This window comes from Nestor notabilis, unplaced genomic scaffold (assembly GCF_000696875.1).
Source record: "Nestor notabilis isolate BGI_N333 unplaced genomic scaffold, ASM69687v1 scaffold1435, whole genome shotgun sequence".
Taxonomy (NCBI): Eukaryota; Metazoa; Chordata; class Aves; order Psittaciformes; family Psittacidae; genus Nestor; species Nestor notabilis.
In genome coordinates, this window is record NW_009927664.1 from 253030 (window position 1) to 263406 (window position 10377).

At 41.4% G+C, this 10377-nt stretch overlaps 1 protein-coding gene across 1 annotated transcript in view; it reads right to left on the reverse strand.

Moving 5' to 3' along the window:
* The window catches only part of LOC104405414 (latrophilin-3-like), a gene marked incomplete at its 5' end in the record, with an annotated part of 262781 nt that extends 252831 nt beyond the window's left edge, over positions 1-9950 (reverse strand). Inside the window, 1 exon segment of the mRNA XM_010014137.1 lies at positions 9737-9950. Within this exon segment, the coding sequence (XP_010012439.1) occupies positions 9737-9950 (214 nt within the window).
* Positions 9951-10377: the final 427 nt, after the last annotated feature.

The window sequence follows — 10377 nt, forward strand, 5'->3', positions numbered from 1 at the left end:
AGACAGGCTGAGAAAGTTGGGGCTGTTCAGCCTGGAGAAGACTGCATGGAGACCTCATAGCAGCCTTCCGGTATCTGAAGGGGGCCTACAAGGATGCTGGGGAGGGACTCTTCATTAGGGACTGTAGTGGTAGGACAAAGGGTAATGCGTTTAAACTTAAACAGGGGAAGTTTAGATTAGATACAAGGAAGAAGTTCTTTACTGTGAGGGTGGTGAGGCACTGGAATGGGTTGCCCAAGGAAGTTGTGAATGCTCCAACCCTGGTGGCATTCAAAGCCAGGTTGGACAGAGCCTTGGGTGACATGGTCTAGTGCAAGGTGGACCTGCCCATGGCAGTGGGGGTTGGAACTAGATGATCTTAAGGTCCTTTCCAACCCTAACTATTCTATGATTCTAACTTCGCTTCCTCCAACCTAATGGCTGCTTTTATATTTTACTTCACATATTTGCTAGTATTACCATAAAGGACCAAACTTCACTTTCCATCAGTGCTAGCTGAGCACCACTGTAATCATTTAAGTGGAACAGTCTATTCCAAGTGACCAAGAGAACTAATAATTTATCAGGAACAGAATAGGCATTTTGGGGAAGGACGTAATTATATTTGTGTGGTTTGTAATACTCTTGAGTCAAATAGGGACATTCTGCATAATTCAAAGCCACTTGGGTAAAGGAAGAGAGAAAGCAGGCTTTCCAAAACAGAAATAGCCTCAAACTCTCAAATTTATTGCAGACATTTTTTTCTGCCTCCTCTTTTTCTTTGGTTTTACTTAAAATAAAGTAGCTTGGATGCCTCTGTCCTCACAGTCTGAGGAGGGATGGCAATGAAATTAAAACCTAACAAAAATAAACTGTTTTTCACATGATAAGCTATCAACCTACTGGACCTACAACTCCTAAAACGTCATCATGACCAGGGACTTGATAGGATTCAGAAAGGATTTGGCCATTTATTTGAACAGCAAAAATATCCAGCAATTATATCCAGCAATTGCAATTAATGCTAACAAAGCATTAATTAAAATTAATTAATAAAAATTATTTACAATTAATAAAATTAATTGATAACAAAGAGAATCTAGAAAGAATATTAAAAATCTTGCACATTGGAGTGAAAGCCCATCCATATGAGGGATCAAGATGAAAAAAAACATGGGGGTAGCAGAGACAGTCCCTGCCCACTAAGAGATGCCACATCCTGCCCTGAGGCAGGCAGTATAGGGCACAGGGGCAGACCAGCAACTGCATGGGTAAACTCTATTCCCATTCTAGCATCTTTTCTTCTGGACAACTCCAGATTTCCCTTCTTCGCTTGCATTCCCTTGCATTAGTTTTATAGTTTTCTATGGTTCTCTTGCCCATAACTCCATCTCCCATTCCTCACTGTGTCTCTGCAATAAAGTTTTTTCCTTTTTTGTCACCAGTCCTACTCTGGGTAACAGTATGTAATATACTGCCTACTAGGAACTGAATGCTAAGGCCGTAATTCAGTCTGGAGGCTCTACTACTGCCCGTAAACTACTCACTGTCTCCCAGTTTACAATGTCAGCAGGACTCCACCTGAATTAAGGCTTCTACTGTAAATAACTGACACCAATGTATTATCTTATGCATAATGCATAGAAGATGGCTCTAATAATAAATTCCATATCCTGCCTTTCCTTTCCATCACAGTTGTGACCCGCCATCTCTTATGCATTCTGCTTACTGAGACATAAAATCCTTCTCCTGAATCATAATGGCAGCAAAACCTTTCCTTGGGTCACTGCTTCTGATGAAAGCTATTCATTCTCTCTTTTCCCCAAAAAGATTGAAATAAACTTCAGCTCATCCCACTAACAAAGCTCACACTTAAATTTAAGGACCATGTTGAACTGATGAGCCGGGAACATTGCCTGTGTCAGTCCATATGTTTGACACTGGCAAGTGAATGATTTGTGCCTAACGCCCATCTTTTGCCTGTTTGCAAGTTGGTATCAGCAGAGTGATTGCACTAAACGCAAAGCTGCACTGTGGATGCCAAACTGCAAGCATGTGAAGATAAGTGAGGTCTGCAGACAATGCTTCCAGCCCCAAAGAGAAGTACAGAAAATCCAGGCAAACACAGAGAGAGAGTGTGGTATAAGCCAAAATTAGCTTTACACATCTTGGAATCGAATATGGAGTTCAAGCTCCAAAGATTCCACAGATGATGTAGTCAAAAATGTGCTGAATTAAAGCTTTGAAATATCCCAGACAATAGACAATCCCCTGTGTACATACCCAATTTTGACCTCAGGCTCAGGCTAACTGAGCTCTTTTGAACAAGAAGGGGAAAAAAAAAAAAAGGCAAAAGAAACTGACATAGATGCATTACTTCAAAGTCATCTTACCTCACAGTCCTTTAGCCATTATTTCTAGCCAGAAGACTAACTGGAGAAGGAACATGCATGTACCTTCTTACTCAAACCAAATTCTTCCTTTGTTACCTTAAGATAGTATAAATACATTTAACCTGAATAAATCTTATACATTATCTTACAATTCTCTAAATTACTTTAAGCCTTGTGACAAAAAGACCATGCCCTGTTATTTCAGGTGGACTGAAGATATAGGAAGACTGAGCAGAAGAATCTTTGATGTTCATCACTTCAGCAATTTAGGCCATGAGTAGGAGTTGCCATGGGCAGAACGCAGATGCCTGGATTTAAACTTTGCTCTTTGGGCACCTCAGATAATGCTTTTCATGGTACATAACCATGTTTCAGCAAAAATAGAGAACAGTACTCAAAGGGCCTAGAGCTGCATCTTCCCGGATCGCCTTCCTTGCAGTTACAAGAGGCTTTCTATGTGCTTGCATCCACCTCCTGCAATGTGGTAATAAATGCAGTATTACCACCGGTAGATGCTTCTGCCAGCAATGTCTCCATCTTTGCTTAACTTCGTCTCATGTACAAATTAGTAGCTGCTATTCTCAACAAGCTTCAAAAGTTCAGAAAAACCAGATGACAGAAGCATGTTTCACATAAGTCTACTGGCAAAAGCGACAATGCAGCAGGTTGCCAAGGGCTGGCCAGTCCCTTCCCTCTGACAGGCTGGAGCCAGCCACTTTCACGCTAGTAAAGTAATAGATGGAGTAATAAATCTGGATTTTCTCTCCATGATTTTCGGCACATCATGTGTTCAGCACTTCTGAGGCCACTTCAAAACATGATTTATCCAAGAGATTATCCCATGTCTTGTCTTTGTCAGTTAAGGCCAGTGATTAGTAAAAAATTAAGCTGTCTTAGGAAACAGCAATGATTAATACCTCCAGCCTGTGCACTTCAGGAAGGCTTTTCCCTTTGGCCATGGAGGCCACCAGTTGCACATTGCTTTCTTAGCCTGGATTTTCTCAAATGATAACACATTGGAGTTTCATGCTATCAGCAACCAAAAATCAGCAGCCACAGCACAATGCAATTGTCCATTTATTTGTTTAAGTCTGATGCTTCATAGGTCGCCACAGCTACCAAATGATACCCAGAGAAGCCTGAAGCATTATTTTTGATCTGCAGAGCCTTCCACAGTTTGGAACCTAATTACCTTCAGAAACTATTGTCTCCTCTTCATCTGTTACCATGGCAGCTGCAATCAGCTGAGATGCTTGGGCTGACAAGCCCTGATTTACTAGGGTACCAGGGCAACTCCAGGGGGCTGCCACTTTTAGAATTTACTCCTCTGCTTGGGTCTGAAAGCATTTTCAGGAAAGGAAGAAGTAGGATAAATTAAGACTGTACAGGCTGGGAAACAGCAACCTTTTTTAGGGCAACTCAAGAGCTCAGTGCACACTGCTCCATTAGCACTTACTGGTGTTTGGGGTTTTTTACTAATAGTATGTGTGCCCTTGTCCCTGGGCCAAGGTGCAGAGGAGATCAGTAGACTGTTTCATTTTAAAATATCTTTTTTCATGGTAAGAAAACAGATCATTTTACCAAGTGATGTGACTTGTTTTCTAGCCTTTAAAATCAGAATCCAGGAAACGTGAGCTACAGTATTCCCTGTTTATTTCTACTGGTTACACATCAGTATTTTTCCATATTGATGCTTTTCACATGGAGATCTCAAAAGCGACAGACTTATGCTTCCCAGAAAGAGAAAAGCCTAGCTTCCCACTGCAACATCTCAGTCCTTCAGAAATGCATTTCCCACGCCATCTGTGTGATAACAGATTTAGAAAAATGAGTACTATCTTGGCAGTCTTCACAAAACGCACTCAGGATGTTGGGGAAGCTGAAGGGGTTACTACCAAATGGGGCATTCAGCATCCAAGTCAGAGGTGATGGCAACATATAAGCAGAGGGCTATTTCCTAAGAAATTTGCCATTAATTTTGTAGACCCTGACACAACTGTGCTGCAATTCAGCTGAAGCCTGCTCATCCAGTCCTATCGACAGCCTTGTCATTACAGAGCTTCCAGGTCTCTGGCTTTCCTTGTCCTGCATATCCTCCCCATGTGCAACTGAACAGGCTACTTAATATAAAAGACACTATGAGAACATCCCAAAATTAGTATGATCATAACCAGTGGCCACTTCTGAATGGTTAACGTGAATTATCCTATCTTGAAAATACAGATAACCCTGCCTCTCCATTTCCCAGCGCAAGAGCAGATCACTGGCATTTGAGAAGTGCCTTGAAAATCACAGGTGCTGATAAGCATCAATAACAGCACACCATGAGATGCAATATTATTACAATAATAATGGCACTCAGTTTGGACTCCTGCATTTTTCAGGTCATCAACCAAAAACATCGATGAAATACAGCCCTTCAGGAGATGAAAAAATCTCTGCAGTGTAATGCAAGCTGGTTCATAGGATTTCTGTATTTTAACCACCACTGTGCTAAGTGCCTGTTGCCATCCACCTGACTACCAGGAGAGTTGCATGTGCCCCTTCTCACATGAAAGGGATCAGGCCCCCCGAATGATGAAACTTAATGGAAAGCAGCTGATAACAGTCTTACACTCTTAACTACACATTTTGTAACTGTAGGCTTCATCAATGATGTCAATACTGAAACCACAGGGACAAACCACACAGACTGTACTCAAACCTAAAGGAAACTAGCTCAGCTAAGCAACTGCAGTCCAACATGATGGCATCTAGTAACTCCCAGCTGTGCCACCCACAGAGCTACTAGAAATTCTGTATCTGCTTAGTCAGCAGAGCAGACTAGCAGAGCTGCAGCATCCACCTGCCAGGTCCTGACCTGTGCCACACAAGAGTGCTTTGTTTGGGGCAGACAGCACCATAACCAGCTGCAGCAGAGCAGAAGGTACAAGTCCCACTGCACTGGGCAGGCTACACATCCTCCTCTGGAGGAGCCACAGCTTCTCTGTCCTGGGAGCAGGAGGAAGCTCTGGGCAAGAGGTGTCTTTCCTGGGGGACACAAAATGAGTCCAGTGCTCTCTTGAGGGAAGAAGAGAGCCGAGCGGCTTTCAGCCCTCATCCCCACAAGCAGAAGTGGCAACAGTGGCACATGAGCTACGCAACACTCTACTGTGGCAAGAGGCAAAAGCTGCCCCCTTTGCAAACTGAGCTCTCCAAGTTGCTGAGATACAGAGAGCGCCCCAGCAAGAACCTTCCACATTTTTTTACTTTCCAAATTTTGAAACAGCGGAAGGAATTTTGTTTGGATTTTAGGAACAGCTGCTAAGACCTGTGAACACATGCCCCTTGCTCCTCTGTTATGCCTGCTGGTTTTATCTTACTATTCCATCCTTCCTTTCCTTCCTCCAACTTAAGAGTAGCAGACAATGATTGGGGTAGATGATGATACATTTACTCCTGACATTGGGAAAGCAGAAGGAAAGCCTTGATCTCGCTTTTAAGGCAAAAAATGCACATGATCTGTGTATGTGTACCTATATGCCAGCCTTCCTACTTGGACTTCCCCCTCCCCGTTTTAACATTCAAGGTTAAAGCCTACAGGAAACAATAAGGAGCTTAGTAAAACAGGCTGTTTCAAATTACAAAGTTAAGCACAAAGAAGATATTGACAGCGGACGGTTTTGCGAACATACATGTAAAACCTGATCAACTCATCTTCTTCCTTCTATTGGCTTAAACCCAGGAAAGTTCTGTCTTCATTCCACAAAACGCTGAAGCACAAGCCTCAAAAAGCAGCACATGCTGGTATGCTTGTCTGAATCAAGGAGGAAGCAAGTAAACGTTTAATTCCCTCGCTCACACTGCAACCTTAAATTTGGGTGGCACTTCTATGAGGCGACTAGCTCCACCAAACTGTAGTGAAAACACCAGCACACAAAAGTAATACATGGATCTTGTCTTTCTGAGCTGGGCATCTCCTTGGTAGAAACCATCCACAAGAAATTCAAGAGAGCACGCTGAAAGATATTTTTCATTCAGGGTGTTTTTTAATAGACTAAATTGCAGTGTTAAGACTATAAAAACAAAGGCAACTCTCATGGGAATAAGGAGGCTGCTCTTCCCTATTGTTCACTGAGAACCCTGGCTGTTTGAACGGCTGATATGTTAATTTTGTGGCATAGTTGCTCAAGGGAGGAGATAGTGAAGTCTTCCATGGTACAGTGCACACAGTTTACAATGGACATGTTAGAACTGTTTGTTAAGGCCCTCGAAAAGACGCTTCTCCAAAGGAATCATGCTATGAAATACATTTTTCTCTACACGTATCAGAAAAATTTCAGTCCATAAAGCTTTCTGAGTTTTCATGGGCAGCTGCTGCATGAATGCTTGAAGGAAGAGATGGCATGTAAGAAACAGATCAGGCCACAGCTATATAATTTCCTATAAAATAGCTCCTTACAAGTTATTTAAACTTTTTTTTTTTTTTACTTCAAGCAATACTCTCAAGATTTTAGAGTTTTTCAGGGCAGCATTTGCACTAAGAACTCCTTGTATCCCCTTTGCTCAGGAGGCTCCACAAACACACCATCAGATTTGTGCCTTTCCCTTCCAAAATAACCCCACATATTCATCCACAAAATTAATTTAAACGAACATACAGAAGAAAGGAACACACTAACACACTAGTTCAATTTTCTTTTTTATTTTGGGGTGGGGAGGCATGTGCGTGCGCTGAGGGAGTAATTGCTAGTATCTACCCTAAATATACTCACTCACAGCCTCAGCTTACATCTAACAACATCTCTCCTCACACATACTTTCCTTCCCGCCTTTCCCTCTCCCCCTCCCCACAGCCATGCCAAAGTGCATCTAAATTGGCTGTACAGCATAGCTGATTAAAAAATGCCAGCAGTTAGACAACTTAGTCTAAAACCTACAAGGCGACTGTGTATCTACAAACGCAATAATTAATGCATAATAAGAATTTACTGCACATACTGTTTTTCTTTCCATACACAGACAGCTTCAGTTGCCATGCAGATTACACTGTCATGAGGATGTTTAGTTCCCAGTAGCTGCTTCCCTGCAGCATTAGCAAAGGCAAGCTCATTGTATTAAAGCTTGAATTCATCTGCAAAACCACTCAAATACTGCTGAATTTATTAATTTCACAGGTAGAGGCTTTTAGAAAAAAATGCCATAGTTAGTGCCACAACTAACTAGGCTGTCACAATTCTCCTTTTAAAGTACTCTTTTCAGAGGCTCAGCTATAAGGCATACTCAGAGCCGTGAGCTGGCAGACTGGATGCATCTTAAGAACATATTTCATTTTAATGGTTTCATTTTTAAATTGTTTCAACTCTTTGAATTAATGGAGATTAAAAAGAGATAAGACTGACATAAAATGCAAAGTAGAGTATTTTTCTTCTTTTAACCTGCCTTTTAACTAGAATCACATTATATTTATTTTCAAGAAACTCAGAAGTACCCAATTAATAACACAATTGCACACTTTGTGAAAACTGATCATCAAATGGCTTAAATGGAAAGAGCCACCACCCGTTCTTGAGCCTGGCCACTAATAAACAGCATTGGGCAAGGCCTCACAGATACTATTCAGTCAGTAGGGATTTGCTTTTCCTTTGCAAGAAGTTTCCCCTTCAGTGGCCATTTTCTACAGCACCATTTCTGCTCAAATGGGAAAACAGAGATGCTTTGACCCAGAGATGCACTTCCCTGCTAACTCTCTGCTAAGCCATTTGAGTCCGCAGTGATGATATCTGGAGCTGAGTAATGAACGTGAGTTTTCATCCTAGCACCATTGGCACACACATGATTATGTGCCCTCCCTGACCAAAGGGCTAATGTTTATTGCAGACTTGCTACATGTGGGGACTGATCAGAAGATTGCAGAACTCTGCATCTGGCTTGGAAGCTAGTGCCTGGAGGATGCTACTGCATACATATAAAAATATTAATACTTTGTTCTCTGTAATGGCCCACAAAGGGGATGACATAGTTTTATTCTGCCAATATGCAGAGGATTAAGGGTTTCTGCTTGACGCCACTAACAACCTGAACAGAAGAATTACAGTAATTCCACTAAAACCATGCCAAATCCAAGGGACTGGCTGATGGCATGTTCATTTTCCTTGAAAAATATAACCAGCACAATCCTACAAACAGGACTTCAACCAGATAGGCAAGGAGGTTTGACTTAAATAATGGGCTTATAGGAACCATTTTTCATACCTTTCAGCATTTTGCAATCTAAATCCTTGACATAGAGCAGTTCTAACTGGAGCTCAAAGAATAGCTGTTAGCATGTCAAATATAGATGAAACTCATGCTTTCTTTTGTGTTGCTCACAGAACTCCATTTTTAGTGTGAAGTGTCTCACAGAAAACAATAGCAAGATACTCCATTGAAACCTTGCACTGCTTTAGCCAGTAGGTCACCATGCAAACACTGTTGTCATGACTTCAATTAGCAACACTTTTCCTATGTCAATACCATTATTAATACCCTGAAATACTAATTTTGATTACTATTTAATTAAGAGCCAAATGTACTGAATAATTATTCATGTGTAGTTATTAGGAGTAACGTATTGAATGCAATTACATGTCAAGCACTTGACTTGTTCTTCCCACAACACCTCTTGTGCCAGCAAATACCCTGAAAAATTCAGCAACACTTAAAGGCTTTCCATAACCAGGATACCTCTAGGTTGGAATAAATTCTTAGGCCCTGGCTTTGCAACACAGGAATCTGTCTACATGGTGTGTATCTTCATTACCATTTCCAGATGCAGTAGTCACACTTAGCAGTAATGGTCATTATACAGAAATTCAGCAAGTCTTCTGCAAAACCAATGTGAATGCAAATTCTTGACTGGGAATTCAGATCCTCCCTAAAGCTAAGCCTGGCACCACAAGGAATGATGGAGACTGGCTTTGTTGGTTTTGGTTTTTTTTGTATTTTGATAAATGTAAATGTTATTCTGAACACAAACTATTAATTGTTTAAAGGAGATTACTGGCCATCTGTTTGAACACAGCACAGAAAACAGTGAATGTGCATTTGAGAAACACTCCCCTTACAGGTTCACTAAGAGCTTTGGTATTTAGGTATTTCAGAGGTAAAATCAGGATGCAGTCAGTATCAAGATAACTGATTAGTAGTACTTACAGAAAGTATTATTTATATTGCATGACACTAACCCAACTCTTTTAAACCCACAGTCAAGCAATGATAGCTGTAATTCTGTGCACGTACGTAGAGACTAAATACCTGCATTTTCTCACGCACACACACAAATCGGTGTGTACATACCTGATAAAAAACAACAGTCAGCAAACAAAGAATATTAAATATTGTACCTTTGAGTCATAATCTTATAGGCATCTGGCAGATAACAGCGGATATTCTCCATCTGAGCAGGATCAGAGTCACAGATTTTATCATCAGTCCTCCCATAGTTGGCACTTTCAATCATGATAACATCTGTTCCTGGGCAGCGAAGCTCTATGGGGTAGCTCTCACAGGACAGCTCCCTTCGGACCACAGCCATGGGGACTGGGGCACGGCTGAAAGCTGCAAGGATTAACACAGAAAGACAGCAAACATTTACTTTCCACACCGAGGCAAGGATTAAAAGCAGAACGACATTTAGCAGCAGGTTTTATCCATATGCTGTACTGAGATAGTTTTGGTATCATTGAGATATGGTCTGCAGAAATGAGGTGCAATCCCTGGCTTGCTGGCGGCCCAGAGAAATCACTTCTCCATCCAGCAACTTGATTTTTTCATCTCAAAAATAAGCTAATGATCCGTTTTAAACAGGGCTTTATAAACCAACAGCAACTATGGCATTGTCATTACTTCTACTTACCAGGTGAAAAAGCTTTGATAATACAAAATTATTGGCTTTGATAATACAAAATTACAGTCCTGTGTTGTACCTGATCCACCGGGGAAATTTTCTGACAACAAGCAACCCAAGCACCAGGATTCCACCTGC